This window comes from Mobula hypostoma, chromosome 15 (genome assembly GCF_963921235.1).
Source record: "Mobula hypostoma chromosome 15, sMobHyp1.1, whole genome shotgun sequence".
Classification (NCBI taxonomy): Eukaryota; Metazoa; Chordata; class Chondrichthyes; order Myliobatiformes; family Myliobatidae; genus Mobula; species Mobula hypostoma.
Genome location: NC_086111.1, coordinates 45,412,470 through 45,430,972, shown reverse-complemented (window position 1 = coordinate 45,430,972; position 18,503 = coordinate 45,412,470). Strand labels below are relative to the sequence as shown.

The following is an 18,503-nucleotide window of genomic DNA, read 5'->3' as shown; positions in this document are numbered from 1 at the left end:
GCAAAGACCACGGGACTAAACAACACCCTGACATTGATTCAGAAGAGTTGTGCTCTAGAACAAGCTGTGTCAACCAAAGCTGACATCAGTACAGCTATGTTACTGATATCTGTCTGAATATGTGGAAAATTGCCCAGGTGTGCTCATCCTCAAAAAGTATGAGAAATCTAATCTGGCTAATTAGTCCCTAATCAGGTTATATGCAGGACTTATATGCATCTAGAGTCAGGAAGCAAGCAAGCAGCATCGTTGTAGACCCATCACACCCTGGACATCACCTGTTCCAACTCCTTCCTTCTGGTAGGCGCTTTAGATCACTGTATGCCAGGACAAATAGGTACAAGAACAGTTTCTTTCCGTATGCCATCAGTCTTATGAACACTTGAATTTTAGTCTATTATAAACCAATCTACCTGTACATACACAGGTATACCTCATTGTACATAGTTCATGATTATTTGCACTATTGTTTTGTTTGCTTTTTGATTCTGTACAGCGAGAGCTCAGGGAAACCGGCATCAAATTCCCTGTATGTGTCCACATACTTGGCAATAATAAAGGATTCTGATTCTGATTCTGATTACACTCAATCATCAACAAAGTGATGGAAACTGTCGTCAACAGCACTACCAAGCAATACCCAAATGAACAGTACCCTGCTCACCAATGAACAGTGTGAGTTTCATGAGAAACATTCAGTTCTGAGCTACATCGTGGTGTTGGTCCAAGTGCGGATCAAAGAGATGATCTACAGAGTTGACTGCCCGTTCTGTCTATGCAGCATTCAATCATGTATGATATCAAGGAGTCATAATAAAACTGTAATCGATGGATGTCCAGGGAAAAATGATCCAGGGGTTGGAAATACAGAAGGTGTTGGCTCCATGTCCTAAACATGTCCTTCAGTGCAACTTCCTAAACTTACCATCTATTTCTTAGAAAATTAAGTGTACAGCAAAATCTGGATAAAATTCAGGCATGAGATTATAAACAGCAAGTGACATATTAACCATACAAATGCCAAGCTGTTACCATTACCAATATTTGATAGCAGCACCATTGCTATGATGCCCACCTTTGACAAGTTAAATTCTTCCAGCTAATTATTCTGCTATAAAGTTAACCCGATCCTAATTCTATGCAGTAGTTGAGTGGTATCATATCAACAACCTTGCCTTCATTGTCAGCAAAACCAAAGGACTGGATATGGAACTTAAGAAGGGGAGGGCAAGCAAGTGTGCACCAATCCTCATTGAAGTGTCTGTGGTCGATTGGGTAAGCAGCTTCAAATTTCCAAGTGTTAACATCTTGGAAGATCTATTCTGGGCCCAACACATAGAATTCATGAGGAATACATGCCTGAATGTTTATTTTCCTAGAAGTTTAAGGAGATTCAGTGTGCCATCAAACACTCAGACAGATCAGACAAATTTAAGATGTACAGTGTAAAGTGTTCTAACTGGTTGTACCATGGCCTAGTATGGAAACTCAAATGTATAGCGATACGAGGCTACAATAAGTAGTCAATTAGCCAGGTGCACCATGGCTCTGCTCTACCCTCCATTGACAACATCAATAATAGGGAAAATCTAAGGTAGGTGACATTTATCCTTAAGGATCTCCACCATCTGGGCCATGCCCTCTTCAAAATGCTGCCATCAGGCAAAGGTACAGGAGCAGGAAAAACCCACACCTCAAGGTTCAAGAACAGCATATTCACCGTTGCCAGCGTATTCTTGAATAGATCTGAAAAATCAAAACACTACATTTCATTTTTCTCTCAAAATGCGCTAATATGATTATGTATATTTTGTTATGCAAGTTATATTTAATTTATGTTAATTTAATTCTATGTTAACTCTATGTGTTTTTCATGCTGGTAATGTGTTGCACTGCTGCTGTAGAAAGCTAACTTTTATGTCTTTTATACCCTGAGTATGTATGCCCATGATAATAAACTTAAGCTACATTACAATAAGATGGCATCCATTAGTCTAGCGAGACCATGGATTTGCGCCTGGAAAGTCTTCACTCTCCAGGGCGCAGGCCTGGGCAAGGTTGTATGGAAGACCAGTAGTTGCCCATGCTGCAAGTTTCTCCTCTTCATGACATCAATGGTGTCCAAGGGAAGGGCATTAGGACCCATACAGCTTGGCACAAGTGTCGTCGCAGAGCGATGTGTGCCTTGCTCAAGGACACAACACGTTCCCTCGGTTGGGGCTCGAACTCACGACCTTCAGTTCGCTAGTCCAATGCCTTAACCGCTTGGCCACTTGCCCACTGCATTTCAATAAATCTCACATATTGGTTGGTAATTGTTGGAGGCTGGTACCCGACAGGACTGCATTTAATATTTTACTTTACTTGAAAAGTTAGTTTCTTGAGATCTACTTTGAGGTACATCTAAATAATTTCAAGCAACCTTCCTGACACCTACTCAATAATTCTCCATTTTGTCCTTCCTCGAGCACATGTTGCATCCATAACAATTATGAGTAAATTACTTGTATTGCACCATGCTGACAAAATTAACCACTCAAAATATTAAATGTTTGTAGTGATCATACTATATTAACATGGATTATGTATATCACAAGGTATGGACATTCCTCTACACTTTGATCAACATAATGGGAATGAACATGGAAAGGTGCCAATTAATAAGCAAAATTTAAAAAATCCCTCTTTAACATAAATGATATTACATCAACAAATGATATTTTCAAAGATTTGTTCCAATACTATTAGCAATGCCCAAGAATTTCAATGGAGGTTTCCTACCTTGTTATGGGGATTCAAACTGCAGGCTTTGACACAAATGGAATGCCAGTTAGGAACCAGGGACCAAACTGTTTTGGACATGAAGCCCTCACCTAACTGCTGCTGCCAACTGCCCCAATGCTTCAAATGCCTTCTTTCATTTGGTAGGGTGAGGTAAAAGGACTGTCCATCTACTCTGCACACATCTGGCAACTACAGGCTATTCTCATATCTTGCTGCCTTGCGATCTAAGGGTAGGAAAACAGTACAGAGAGAAGAAAGGGGTGTGGTGATGAAGATAGATGGAAGAGAGAGGTAGTGAGCAAGTGAAGGCCTGACTCTTGTCCTGTTGTCTAGTGAATGGAGATTGTGGGGGGGGGGGTGGGGAAAGAGGGGGAGAGAGAGAGAGAGGAGAGATGGGGCAAATATAGAGAGGAGGGAGCAAGTGCAATAGGGGAAAGAGAACAAGCAGTAAAGGAGGAAGGGAAATAGAGCGAGAGTGAGAGAGACAGACAGACAGGCAAAACAGGGTGGGGGTGGTAGGGAGAGACAGCACCTAAAGAGAAAGACGGAGAGAGAATTATCCAGGGATGGGGGGGCAAAGTGGGGGGAAAGTTGGAGGTGGAGAATAAATGTAGGAAAGGGCAAGAGTGCAGATGGGGAGAGCGAATGAATAAGAGAGCAAACGAATAGGGTAGAGAAAGAGCAAATGGGAAAAGAGGAAGTGAATAGAAGAGAGAGAAAACAAATGGGAAGAGCAAGAGCGAATGGGGGAGAGAGAGAGAGAATGAGTCAGGTGCAGAGAGTGCAAATGGGGCAAGAGAAAGTGAATAGAAGTGAGAGAACAAATGGAGGAAGAGAGATGATCTATCCTGAGCCTAACAAATCCTGGGCATACTAGTGGCTCTAGTTCACTAGAAGTTTGAGGAAATTGGGTATGTCACCAAAGGCTCTGGCAAATTTCTACAGATTTAGAAAGGGTTACCATATGAGGAACGTCTGGCAGCTCTTGGGCTGTATTCCCTGGAGTTCAGGAGAATGAGAGGGGATCTCATAGAAACATTCCAAATGTTAAAAGGCCTGAACAGATGAGATAAGGCAGTTATTTTCCATGGTAGGGGAGTCTAGGACAAGAGGGCATGGCTTCAGGATTGAAGGACCTCCATTTAGAACAGAGCTGCGGAGAAATTACTTAAGTCAGAGGGTGGTAAATCTGTGGATTTGTTGCCATAATTGGCTGTGGAGGCCAAGTCACTGGGTGCATTTAAGGCAGAGATAGATAGGTTCTTGATTAGCCAGGGCATCAAAGGGTATGGGGAGAAGGCAGGGGAGTGGGGATGACTGGAAGAATTGGGTCAGTCCATGATTGAATGGCGGAGCAGACTTGACGGGCCAAATGTCCCACTTCTTCTCCTATATCTTATGGTCTTGTGTACAGTGGAGAGCATTCTGACTGGCTGCAGCACAGCCTGGTATGAAGACTCGACGGGCCGAATGTCCCACTTCTTCTCCTATATCTTATGGTCTTGTGTACAGTGGAGAGCATTCTGACTGGCTGCAGCACAGCCTGGTATGAAGACTCCGATGCACTGGACTGAAAAAGGCTGCGAACCCAGCGAGCTCTATCATGGGCACAGCCCTGCCAATCATCAAAGACATCTTCAAGAGATGGTGCCTCAGAAAAATTACACTCAATCATCAGGAGGTACAAGAGTATGGAGAAACACAGTCAACATTTCAGAAATAGCTTCTTCCCTTCCATGGACCATCAGATTTTTGAATTGCCCATGAAACCAGGAATATCACCTCATTATTCCCCTTTTGCACTATCTATCTATTTGTTTAATCTAAGTTATAGTAATTTCTATGTCTAAAACTGTACCATTGCCGCAAAACAACAGATTTCATGAAATATTAGTGATAATAAACCTGATTCTCATTCGAATGTGGTAAGAGAGAGTAGAACTGTGGTAGAATGAGTATGAATTGGAAAAACAGAGAAAAGGGGTGAGGGGAAAGGGAGAGTTTTAGAAATAAGAAGCCCCACAAATCACCACCATCCTCCCCCATCTCGTCCATTTTCCTGCTCAGTCCATGTATGCCATCAGTCTGAGGCTTTTCCATCCAGGAGAAGCAGATTCTCAACATCTACCTTATCAATTCCTGGCAAAAGAACCATGGAGGCATACAACACTGAAACAAGCCCTTTGGCCCATTTGATCCATGCCAAAATTAGTTAAACTGCCTACTCCCGTCAACCTGCACCTGGATCATAGCCTCCATACTCCTACTATCCATACACCTAGCCAAACTTCTCTTACACATTGTAATCAAGCTCGCATGCACCTCTTGTGCTGGCAGCTCATTCCACACTCCCACGACCCTCTGAGTGAAGAAGTTTCCTCTCATGGTCCCCTTAACCTTTCACCTTTCACCTTTAACCCATGACCTCTGGTTGTAGTTCTACTCAACCTCAGTGGAAAAAGCCTGCTTGTGTTTACTCAATTTATACCTCTCATAATTTTGTACACCTCTATCAAATCTCTTTTCAGTCTTCTATGTTCTAAAGAATAAAGTCCTAACCTATTCAATCTTTCCTTATAACTCAGGTCCTCCAGACCCAGCGACATCCTTCTAAATTTTCTCTGCACTCCTTCAACCTTGCTCGCATCTTTCCTGTCTGTAGGGAACCAAAACTGCACACATTACTCCAAGTTAGACCTCACCAATGTCTTACAACTTCAACATGACATCCCATCTCCTATACTCAATACATTGATTTACGAAGGCCAATATGCCAAAAGCTTTCTTTTCGACCCCATCTACCTGTGATGCAACTTTCAATTAAGTGTGGACCTGTATTCCCATATCTCTTTGTTCTACCACATTTCCTAGTGCCCTACTGTGTAAGACCTACTCTAGATGGTCCCATCGAAGTGCAAATCCTCGCACTTCTCTGCATTCTTAACTCTTAAATGTTTTACTGAGATCAACCTTTAATCTTGTAAACTCCAATATGGGTGATTTCACCACATCTCCCCAGATCGTTTTCAAGACAGCGCATAACTTCTTTCGGTATGGGAAATAACTACATACAATGGCTACAAATGTGACTTCTTAAAATATAACTTGAGGTAATTGATCTAACTTTTGCACTGCAGCTTTGGGAGATATGACGGGCGATTTCGCTCCACCGGTCGGAATCAATATGGTGACAATTGCAGAGATTGAGTTCTGGTATCGACATAAACAAAGTCGGGTCGGGGGTGGATGGGGGGGGGGCGTTTTGCCTCGCCTCAGCCTCCATTGTAAAGTGCAGTTCGATGAGAGAGGTGAGAAGGCGTCAAGATTTGCTCCTCCTGTTAAGGTGGACCTGCACACTGGGGCTTCCCTTCGTACTTTGGATCAAATAATAGAGAGTGGACATTTGTATTCTTCACGGTAGCCGGACAAGGATATGTTTTGAGTTGTTTTGTTCATGAAGCATACTCGATCAATTGAAAATGTATTAAATAAAACAAAAAAAAAATACCGCAGATATTCTTGGCCGCCTTAAGAAAAGAGGCCGCAGGAAGAAAACTGGAACTCCACCCACCGCCCAGCAAAACAATTGTCACGCTGGTAAACAACATCTTGTTCTGCGCTCAGGTGTTGTTATAGCGCGACGAGCCCCGGACACGATTTCAGCCCCGGTGGCTTGAAAATGAAGCTGATCTGAAGACTGCCCCCAAGTCTGTCGTTGTTTCTGACAGCGGAGATCAGCACTGATAAGAGTTCGGTAGCTGCGTCATATTGAGAGGATGCCCCGCTGATAGTAATTGCAGGGGGAACCGCATTTGCAAATAGCCGCCGCAAGGTAAGTAAGTGAATCCATTGTTGGTGATTGACACATTAGTCTTACACTGTAGGCAAGGCAGTACGCGAGCTCAACTGTTCAAGTGTACAACCAGACCAAGAAATTGATATATTGTCTGTATAAGAGATTAGTGACAACTCTAACCCTTTCGAAAAAAATTTCACTTGGTTCACAAACCGAAACCTAAGTTTGTGATGTATTGAAGTTTCCTGTTCAGATCGAGTTCGTCACTTGGGATATGAAGTAGGAAGATGCAAGGTTAGGGAATTGATGACGCCGTGCACAAGCAGAATGTTTCCAGATCGGGGCACTGTGCGTTGTAGTGTACGTAGAAGAGCGGCCCGTCTGTTCCATTCACAGCGGTGCTGACGCAAACTTCACCAGAACTTCTTCCCAGGCTCCCTAGATGCCGTGTCATACCGTGCGAACTGACCCGACTACAATCTCAGTCTGCACCACTCGCCTGTCTTATCTGGGGATAGTCATCTGAAGGTGTTCCTGATGCTGACTGGGTGGGAGCGTGAGGGGTGGGGGTGGCGATGAGCTGTCCATCTCACCGAGAGAAGGGAAGGTCAATGGGCATCTCACCTCCCTTAATACAGATTTACAAAACTGATCAACTTTCATACATACGCCCCCTCTCTGGGTCGTGATAATATCTAAAAGGCTACAAAACATAGAAACGCTAAGTTCCAAACTTATGTCATTATGCAATTTCTATCCAAAAGTTCAAAATGCAATTCAGTATGGAGAGGGTTAAAATACTTACGAGTCCGGAACAGAGGCTAATCACAGCTGTGTGCTCTGGTTGAGCATTGACATGTCCTGTGTAGAAGCAGTGCTTCGTGTCAGTATCCTCTTCGTGGGGGTTTGTGAGATTAGCTTGTATTCCAAGGTGTATAACGGTAAATATAGGTGCAATAAATCCAGAATCGGCAGTTAAATTAAGATGAAAAAATTGCCCAAAAGCATTAATTCTGTAATGGGTTACCAAGGCCCAGAGATCGGCATCAACGCTTCGCTTTTTCCTTCTAAAGTGCATCGTGTTTGGGAAAGGTTCCCCGGACTCAGTCACTCGAATGGGAGTTACAATTTCATAAACCGTCAGCTGCTCTCGTAGTTTTGCTGAAACAAGATAAAATTCTCATTTAAAATATGGGACATCGTCACAAAATTATGTTCCAGTGTGTATGATGTCAAATAAGTTTTGTTAAATATTCATTTTATTTTTTTCTCTAAAAATACATAAAATAACGTTTTGCAACAAACGGTAGATAATGCACAGTTCACGGTTTAGTCGAGTATTACCTTGTCTTTCATACATTTGTGGTGTTCCTTCTATACTGGAGACGAGAAGTAACGTTACCCCTACCCAAAACACAAGACGCATGATTACGACTATGCACAGAGAGCCCTCAACACCAGTCAACCACTGTAACTTAGCACTCGGAACCTTCATTCACTTTATCCTCGATTGAACAGTGCTAGGGGAGCTGGTGTTTTGCGTACGTAGCATCCGAAATTGTTTGAGTAAGAAAACATAATGTTAGAGGAGGTACAGGGGGAAGTCAGTGCTGGCTAGTTTTTACATTACTCTCCAGTGCTGGTGACGAGAACTCGAGGATCGGATCTTTTTAGGAAGGGGGGCGGGGTGGGGGGTGGGGGAGCGGTGGTGGGTGGCTGGGGGGGGGGTGGGGGGGGAGGTGGGTGGTTGGTGAAGGATCGACGGATTCTGAAAACCATTGACGTCTCCCAGAGACGCCTCCCCTGCCTTATCGAGACCAATGGAATGCACTCCTGGCTCTGCCGGGCGGATACTTAAGCAAGCACTGTTTTTTTTTAACGAACTATTCTTTTCCCAGTTGCAAACTGTAGAATATTAAACCACAGTATGCACGTTCTCTGAAACAGGCATCACCTCTACTATGGCTACTTTGACAATCAGTTTAAAGTAGATTAATGAATTAAAGTATCCAAAAAGGAATCTTTAAGGGTTTTTCTCTGAACTTTTTCGTCATCACCTTCGATAGTAATGGATTAGAGATTAAAATAAATTTAGTATTTCAGCATATTTTATAAAAAATAGTTTAAACTTCGGAAATGAATGATGAAAACACTTTGAAATGAGATATTTTTTCTTTACAATGTAGTTTTGGTTCTGAGAAATGTAATGCACTTGGTTCAACAAAACGAAAAGATTTTAAACGATCATAAATCATAATAAATCGATGACAAATCCATTTCCAGGGAGGTAATAAAGTGAAAATCCGCGGGAATATTTCCTTCTTGTTATCTTACTTTTTTTCTGCTTGGGTCTTGAAGTTCAGGAAATGCTGATACGTTAAGTGAACCAACTGTTGGACACAAGGGTACCTTATAATTTACCACTTCCCAGCTCAATAATCATTTCCTCTTGTACGCCTGAGATCTCTAGTTCAGTGCCTCTTGCAACCGCAGCCGGCAGGATGCACCACGACCTTGATGCGATTAGAGTGGGTGGTGATCACAGGAACTACCATTCATTGTCCTCCTCAATTATACAGGGAGCTGGTTTAGCTTATTGATGCATCAAAAATAGTTTTAAGAAAAACACGGCTTTCTCAGTGTTAAATGAACTTTGTTTAAATCATGGTTAAGATACGAAATCCTGTTATTTAATTTCTGAGATGTATTAAGTAACCCGTTTATAGTACAGTCGGAACATCCTGAAGTGATATATGGAATATGACCGAAAACTGCTGCTGATATCTGGAAAAATAATAAAGACATTACAATTTCATAACTTCATAATAGATACAATTGCCTATTTTCTGTCTTACAGTTGATACCTCTGGTGTGCATGATATTAAATTGTTTTAAATATAGATTGCAGAGTTGGTGAAAGGTGGTAAAATAAAGCATTCTTATCCCAAACACGAGGAATTCTGCAGATGCTGGAAATTCAAGCAACACACATCAAAGTTGCTGGTGAACGCAGCAGGCCAGGCAGCATCTCTAGGAAGAGGTACAGTCTTCCTAGAGATGCTGCCTGGCCTGCTGTGTTCACCAGCAACTTTCATGTGTGTTGCAAAGCATTCTTATATTCAGTTATTGTCACATATTCAGTGTCTGTCATACATTTCAGTTATACCCTTTGAATAAAATAATTACAATATTGCAAGACATTTAAAAAAATTATAAACAATATTTATTCACAAATTATGCTGGTAATAAAGCCTAGCACTAGCTGCTGTGAAGGTTGTGATTAGGTACTTTACTGAACCACTGTAGTCTCTGTGTTGCTGTTAAACAAGTTGCAGGATTGTGACCCAAATTAAAATGAAGATTAATCATATACTCCACATTATGATGTATGTGAATTTGAAAACTTGCAGGCTGTGTTATTTCTGTGCTATTGCTTTGAGAGTACAGGTTTTGGAGATATAAGTAAATTTCTTACAGATTATCATACAGTAAATGACAACATTTCATTCAATTGTTTTCATTTTTTTAAATTGAAACATTCTTTTATTATTGTACAATAGAAGCATTTCTTTCAAACATTTCTTTCAAACCCTTCTGGAACCCAAACAACACTGACAGAATTGAAATAATGTCACAAGTCATTAATCAGGATGTCTTAACTTCATCTGTGCATATTTAGTTTCCCTGTATTGTCTAGGGTCAGAAACCCCTTTAAGCTATTTACCCTGATATTTCCATCACTTGTCACCCTTGTCATTTTTAAATCATCAAAGAACTGGACAGAAATATTTCAATTATGGCATAATTCATTGTAATTCTTTCTGAAAAGCAATTCTGGTGGCTTTTTTAAGATCAAAAGGAAATTGATACGTTTTTCCATATAAAAAGGTTGGTTTACTAAAAACTATGCAAGAATGACATGCAAATATAATAAATAGCTCATCAGATTTCAATATGTATGTTAATAACAAAAACCCAATTAAGTGGTTCCAGTTCTTGAGAAGTATAACTGTTTGAAGAACAATTAATATAAATGAATATCAGCATACTTCACTGTGCAAAGAGCAGTCAAAATAAGTTTAACTACATATATAATATCATTTCATTTCTTGACTTGTTAACTGATCGGGATATTTTCCCCTGGGCCAGCTTTTTGTTGTCAAAAATTGTCTGAGTAGCTGTCACAGTTTCAGGTAGATATTTATTGCTTATTAAGAAAAAAACATTTATGTTCATTGCAGAGTTTGAGTTTATCGAACATTTGATAGGGGGTGAATCTTCCATATACAATGCCAAAGACTTGGATTCATGCAGAGAAGGCAATGAGAAAAATTAAGAGGATGAAAGGAACAGACATTAGTCAATGTGTAAGAGTTAGAGGTGTATAGTAGTTAGTCAAAAAGATAGATTTTGGGAAGATTTTTAATGGTTAGCTGTGAAGTAAAATGGAAAAATGTTGGTTAATGGGGTTATTCTAGAGAAGCGGAAGTATTGGCATTAATTATGTATAGGTTCAGAGTGGGAATGTGGATCAATACTAGAAGGATCATCAGACTGAAAGAAGTGGCAGAGAACTGTTGTTTTGCATATAATGGACACCATCATTGAGTAACCTGAGGGAACTGCATCTATTGGAATAGAGTTGTCAGAAGATAAGCACCAGTTGCATTCCAACAGAAATAGAGTTGTGTTAGACCTGTAGCACAGTGCTGAATAACAGAAGTACAGGATGATGACGACAGGACTAACTACCACTCTTGCCAAGATTTTAAGGACAAGGCTGCATGAAGAGATGACAACAGTAAAGAGAAGACATTAAAGTAGTCAGTCTTGCAAGCGGAAGGGGTTTACGGACAGATGTACCACTGAAGGAGATTGCAGAAGAACTCCGTAAGGGGATTTGAACAAAGCAATAAAGATTTTCATAATCCATTCATTGTAGTACAAAGAGCAACAGAGTCTTTTGGACATTAAACCTAGTTTCCAGATAAACTAGTCTGCAGTGGATGGCTATTGGCAAGGAGAGCATCTGAGAAGTCAAGCCTCAAGATAATGAAGCATTAATCTTTGCAGCAATTACATGCTTCATGAATAGAACATAAATTACACATCACTGTTTTCTCTTTTGTCCATTATTGGAAGCAATCAGATCTATGGATTTAGATTATAGCAAGACTTAGCCTATTCAGGTGAGGTAAATATATAAATAGGCTGAATTTTTGCCTTATAGTCATTGCTCTAGTTTCCTCCAGACATGTGGCATGTTATCACATTACCTAACACACTTAAAAAAAGCCAACTCTCAGATTTTGTATAAAGAACTCTTTAGTTTTAAGATTCAAGATTAGCTCTTGAAGCAATCACTTTTGAAACTTAAGTATTGCACAAATTGTGCAAACTAATGTTACAGAATGTCTGCTTGTGGTTTGCTTCCTGCTGTCCGCGCATTTATCTGTGAAATATTTACTGCAGTGAAAGATTTTATATTGGGTTACATGTGGTTTAGACATAATTTTCTCAGAATGAACAGCATGGCAATGATGGAAGATAGCAGTAGGATATTCCTCTTCTTGCCACTTGTTGATTTCTTCTTCGGCCTGCATCCCTATCGCCTGGGACCAGAGTCTTCCTTCATAGCACCAAGAACTGGCTTGAAAGCAGTCATTAGAACTTCCTTAACCACTCCTTCTGACATCAAGTTTGAATCCGTTAATTAAAAACATATATTTCACGGGATGTGGGCTTTGCTGGATTAGGATGCAAAAACCCTATACTTTGAATAAATAATAAAAATCAAGCATGGATTCAAACTTAATGTCAGGATGCGTAGCTCATATGCTCAAAGAGAATCTATATAAATAATCTGCTGTTGCTAGTTAGGATACTTACTGTCAAATGTATGTAGCTGCATCTGCAGTGCTGAAAGCAATGGCTGTTAACTTCTCTATCTAGATGGAATCGTATCACATGTAGAGCATTTTGATCTTGTAATGCTACATTTCTGTCATAGTGGCCAGCCAACCTTCAAAGGGTACAGTTATCAGTAATGAAACAAAGTACTGGAATACTCAACACATAAGGCAGCATCAAAGTACAGAAAAACAGATTTATCTTGTTGGGTTAATGGCCCATCATCAGAATCAGGCTATTTGTACCTTGCTGTTTATGTTGCATTTGTCATATATGGCAGTCATGGGCAGGTATGATACCAGATGGTTACATTGCACAAGTTACATCTCTGTTGCAAAAAACATACGATATTAAACCTACAACTGATTGTATGTGTTTGACCAAAATGAGATAGATGAAGATATTATCTATACATACAAAATAAGGAAGTTTTAATATGATCAAAATATTAGTCTGGCAAATGCAGCTCAAGCTTTAAACAATACAGGGACTAAAATTTAGCTGTATAATATAGATTACTAGTTTTATACGATGCCTTCTCCAATCTCAATTCTGTTATGCTTTCTAACTACTGTATGTTTAATTCCATAGGAGTTGTGAATTAAAATTGTTAAATATTTGCCGATACAATACTTAAAATACCCGTTTCTCCTGCAGGTGGCACTGTGAAGTGCTTGTTAAAGATTTCCTACGGTATTAAACCACGTTAACAATGGACATACAATGGGCTAGATTTTATGGGGAGGCTATTATACTTGCCATTATTACCACGTAAATCTGGCAGCAATGCCTGGCACTTGTATGAGCAGTTAAAAGCAGAAATCTGTAAGTTGCTGGCAGTGAAGTTCTGTGTGTTTGCAAAATGCACTATGCAAATCTTCTCAGAAATTCCTGTAGTCGCACACACTTGGGCTAACTGTCCATTAGTCTCATATTTTAAAAGGTTGAAAGTTTCTATACTAGTATATTCAGGAGCAAATGAGTTTTCAATAATAGTTGCTAACAAGCCGTTATCCTGAAAAATTAATTAATCGAACAGTTCTATTCCCTCAAGAGATTTCTACACAATTTTTAAAATGATTTTTACAATTTTGTTTTTTCCCTCCATATACCTTTTATATACTAACTATTTTATCATTGGTGCAGTGTGACTTATAGTTCCTATAATGCCTTTACCTTTTGTTTGTAGTCAGTGTGTTTCTGTGAGAATATTTTATTCTCATTTGTGGAAGACACTGCTTATCCATAGTTGCTGTAGTTCTGCAGAGTGTGACACGTTGGACTTGATGCAGATTAGTCAAAATCTTCACTGGCAAGCCCAAAAAATTGTTTCAGCCTAACACTGTATTCTGTGCTCCATATGAAAACAATTTTTGATTCTGTTCAAGTGTTCACTATGATAGTTATAGTCAATAATATAGCTATTCAATTCCTGAATATCTTTTCCATATTTTTCTCAGTAACTGAAACAATTTTCTAAACACAATGGATCAAATGCAACTGGAAAATTTCATAACATTTCTTACTATAGAATTCCTTGCTGTTATTCAAGATAATTTTTGTAATTGGTATGACTTTTTCATGGACTAAGACATCTTTGGAAAAGCCTATGACTTGTTCTTGAGATGGGCTGTTCCATGCTCTGTACATGAGTATACAATAAGTTTGCTAGCATTTGCCAAGTTCCTTGTTAGTGCTGCAGTAGAATCTTTTTCTTTGATAGCATGGTGTTCAAGATCGGAGTTCATCATCAATTATATCATTGTGTCCTTCAAAATGTACTTGTCACTTTGCCTCTTTTCTGTCATACGCTGTCGCTTAATTACATGAGCCAACGTGTTGGTGTTCATGGGTGTGCAGGCTAATGGAGGGAACAGCGAGCAGACCATCAATGTGTGAAGATCTGTTCAGTTGGATGTAACCAAGTCAAACCAAAAGCCATGGATGAACCAGGAGATTCGTAGTCTGCTAAGGGCTATCTCTGTGGCATTCAAGACCACTGATCTAGAACTATACAAGATGTGCAGGTATGATCTACAGAAAACTCCTTTAAAGATGAAGAACAATTCAGGTTGAGGTTAGAGACAGAATCAGATGCATGTCAGCTCTGGCAGGGATTGCATGGCTAGGTATAGCTCAAACCGTCTATAAATTTTCCGACATCACTATTGTTGGCAGAATTTCAGATGGTGATGAAGAGGTGTACAGGAAGAGGTAGATCAGCTGGTTGTCGGAAAGGGTGAACAGAGTGAAGTTCCTGGGTGTGATAGTCTCTGAGGATCTATCCTGAGACCGACATATTGATACAATTACAAAGGAGGCATGACAGCAGCTATATTTCATATATTTCATTAGGAATTTGAGGAGAATTGGTATGTCACCAAAGATACTGGTACATCTTAACAGGAGCAGTGTAGCTAGTTGCATTACTGTCTTTTTTAAAATTTATTCATTTATGGAATGTGGGCATCGCCAGCTAAGCCAGCATTTATTGCCCATCCCTAGTTGTCCTTGAGAAGGTGGTGATAAGCTGCCTTCTTGAACCGCTGCAGTCCTGAGTTGTATGTACACCCACAGTGCTGTTAGGGAAGGAATTCCATGATCTTGACCTGTCACTTGTAAATCATCACTTGACAAAGAACGGCAATATGTTTCCAAGTCAGGATGTTGAGTGACTTGAAGGGGGATTTCCAAGTGGTGGTGTTCCCAAGTATCTGCTGTTCTTGTCCTTCTAGATGGTAGTGGTCATGGGTCTGGAAGGTGTTGCCTTTGGAACTTTGGTGTGTTGTTGCAGTGCAACGTGTAGGTAGTACACACTGCTGCAACTGTTCATCGATGGTGGAGGGATTGGATGCTTGTGGAAAGAGTAGCAATCAAGATGGCTGCCTTTTACTGGATGGTGTCAAGCTTCTTGAGTGTTGATAGAGCTGCACTCATCCAGGCAAGTGGTGAGTATTCCATTATGCTCCCGACCTGGGCCATGTAGATGGTGGACAGGCTTTGGGGAGTCAGGATGTGAGTTACGTACCGCAGCATTCCTACTCTTTGGCCTGGTCTGGTAGCCACAATGTTTATATGGCTAGACCAGTTTAGTTTCCTGTCAACGGCAACCCCCAGGGTATTCATAGTAGGGGATTCAGTGATGATGATGCCACTCAATGTCAAGGGTCAATGATTAGAGCCTCTCTCTTTGGAGATGGTCATCGCCTGGCACTCGTGTGCCTCGAATGTTACTTGCCATTTGTCAGGCCAAGCCTGGATATTGTCCAGGTCCTGCTGCATTTGGCTATGAACTGCTTCACTACCTGAGGAGTCACGAGTGGTGCAGAGCATTGTGCAGTCATCTGCGAACATCCCCACTTCTGACGTTACCTGCTCTAGAGGGGCCACTGCACAGAACTGGAAAAAGGCAGCTCCATCACGGGCAGTAGCCTCACCAGCATCGAGGACAACTTCAGAAGGCAATGCCTCAAAAAGGAGGGATCCCTCTCTTACTGCATGCTTATTGGAATTTATAGTTATTGTTATGTATTGCAATATACTGCTGCCGCAAAACAACAAATTTCACAACATATGCCAGTGATTTTAAACTTGATTCTGAGAATTCAGATCCTGATTCGTAAGACTATTGTGTGGTAATAAACCCTTGGTGCGAATGACTTTCTTAGAGAAGAAGTCATTGCCATTCTCTAGTATCCAGTGAAGACATTATGGATTACTAAGGACATAGCTCAGAACTTTCATGTAAATCACTTCTATTTTTCACTCACTTTGCTTAGATAAGTGAATGTTGTGTGCTGTATTGCTGGATGAGAAAGAACTTTGGCAGCAGGTAGCTGTGAGATCCTTTGTTTGGTCATCTCCATTGCCATGGATTAGATCATGCTGTTGTACTTGATGGCTGAAAGGCACCCCTCAATTTCTGACTCTTAGCATGGACTGTGCTCTTTTCCTCAGAGGGAAAGTGAGACTCGAGTCTGAGAGTAATGGTACTCATTTGTTTTGTGACCATGAGTGCAGTGAAGACTAGTTGAATGTCAGCGGTGGCTGCACGGATCATGAGGTAAAGATTGCATAGACAGAGATCAATAAGTGCACTTGCAAGGTGAGCAGATGTGACCAGTGACATACTGGAGATAGTGTTTAAAAAGAGAAGATGAGGGAGTAACTTGATGTACACTTTGAGATATGGGCGAGTGCACCATTGACCTCATTTCTGTTGATGAAGTTAGATCATTGTGTCTTCTGTCAAATGGACTGCAGTCACCCTTTTGACTTTTGCCATTACTTCTGGATATGCCTTCTTGGAGCACCTTCCAGTAGCAATGAATTCAATATTTCAGTAGGTCCCAGCTGTTCAAAGCATTGACAAAAGGAGGACATTGTTGATTGACATCAGTTAAACTGGAGCAGTCTTTGTCTGCCTAATTTCCGATTTACCTTACTCCTGTGAAAGGCCATCAATCCAGTGCTCATTACATATACTGTTTGTAACAAGGCTTCCAAAGGCAGAGCTTAAGTAAAGTTGTATTTTTTCTATCCGTGCACCCACTTTACACGATTGGTTGAGAAACATAGAAGTGATACTGAATCCTGGGCACCACGGTAGAGTAGCAGTTAGTGTGACACTATTACTGCTTGGGCATTCCGGACTTTGGAGTTCAGTTCCAGTGCTGTCTGTAAGGGGATTGTACATTTCCACATCAACCATGCAGGTTTCTTCCCACGGTCCAAAGGCATAACAGTTAGTAGGTTAATTGGTCATTTGAAATTGTCCTGTGATCAGGCTAGTAGTAAATACATGGGTTGCTGGTTGGTGCTGCTCGTTGGGCTGGAAAGACCTGATCCCCACTGCATCTCTAAATAAATACCTAAATAGATTAATGGAATTTTAATTAAACATGTTGCAGCAAACTTTGGAGGTTTCATCTGATTACAAGACCTCCTCACACCCCACTCCCAGTACAGTTGCAAATTAAAACTCAGATAATTACTTGGTCCAAAGTAAGATTAAGTCAAATTTTTGCAGTGTACTCTGAACATATGTATCATTATTGTTCAGTTAAACATGTAGTATATCTAACATTGTCACATATACTGAGAAGGTGAAAATCTTTGTTTGCTTCCCATCTAATCAGATCATTCCATAAATAGTCTCTGAGGCTTTCCATTGGTCGGTGTCGACCGTGGATGGTGCATGCCAGCTGTCTGCATGATATGCAAGCCAGTACGCAAACGAGCCAGGGCAGTACGATACGGAGAGCAAGCAGTTGTTATGGAGTAGGCTCTCCTTTTTTTAAAAACTTCTTAGATTTAGAATATACAAGACAGAATGGTACAGCTGAGGTACAGACAAGGATGTTATGCCACACTGATTAAGCTAATGATGCCTACTTATACTAATCCTTTTGCCCCCACATGCTCCATATCACTCCATTCTCTGCTCACTCATGGGTCTGTCACTGTTGGGGAAAATGGTAGAGTCAGTTATCAAAGATGTGATAACAGCACATTTGGAAAGCGGTGAAGTCATCGGACAAAGTCAGCATGGATTTGTGAAAGGAAAATCATGTCTGACGAATCTTACAGAATTTTTTGAGGATGTAACTAGCAGAGTGGATAGGGGAGAACCAGTGGATGGGGTATATTTGGATTTTCAAAAGGCTTTTGACAAGGTCCCACACAGGAGATTAGTGTGCAAACTTAAAGCACACGGTATTGGGGGTAAGGTATTGGTGTGGGTGGAGAATTGGTTAGCAGACAGGAAGCAAAGAGTGGGAATAAATGGGACCTTTTCAGAATGGCAGGCAGTGACTAGTGGGGTACCGCAAGGCTCAGTGCTGGGACCCCAGTTGTTTACAATATATATTAATGACTTAGATGAGGGAATTAAATGCAGCATCTCCAAGTTTGCGGATGACACGAAGCTGGGCGGCAGTGTTAGCTGTGAGGAGGATGCAAAGAGGATGCAGGGTGACTTGGATAGGTTAGGTGAGTGGGCAAATTCATGGCA

The 18,503-nt window shown here is 40.8% G+C and overlaps 1 protein-coding gene across 3 annotated transcripts in view; it reads right to left on the bottom strand.

The window, feature by feature from the left end:
- The window catches only part of adamts9 (ADAM metallopeptidase with thrombospondin type 1 motif, 9), a 266,041-nt gene extending 257,782 nt beyond the window's left edge, over nt 1-8,259 (bottom strand). For all 3 annotated transcript variants that reach the window (XM_063067960.1, XM_063067961.1, XM_063067963.1), the window contains exons 1-2: nt 7,925-8,259; nt 7,386-7,741 (exon numbers count right to left, since the gene is read on the bottom strand). In XM_063067960.1, the coding sequence (XP_062924030.1) occupies nt 7,386-7,741; nt 7,925-8,075 (507 nt within the window). In that variant the 5' untranslated portion in view covers nt 8,076-8,259. The remainder of the gene's footprint in view (nt 1-7,385; nt 7,742-7,924) is intronic.
- Between the last annotated feature and the right edge of the window lie 10,244 nt (nt 8,260-18,503).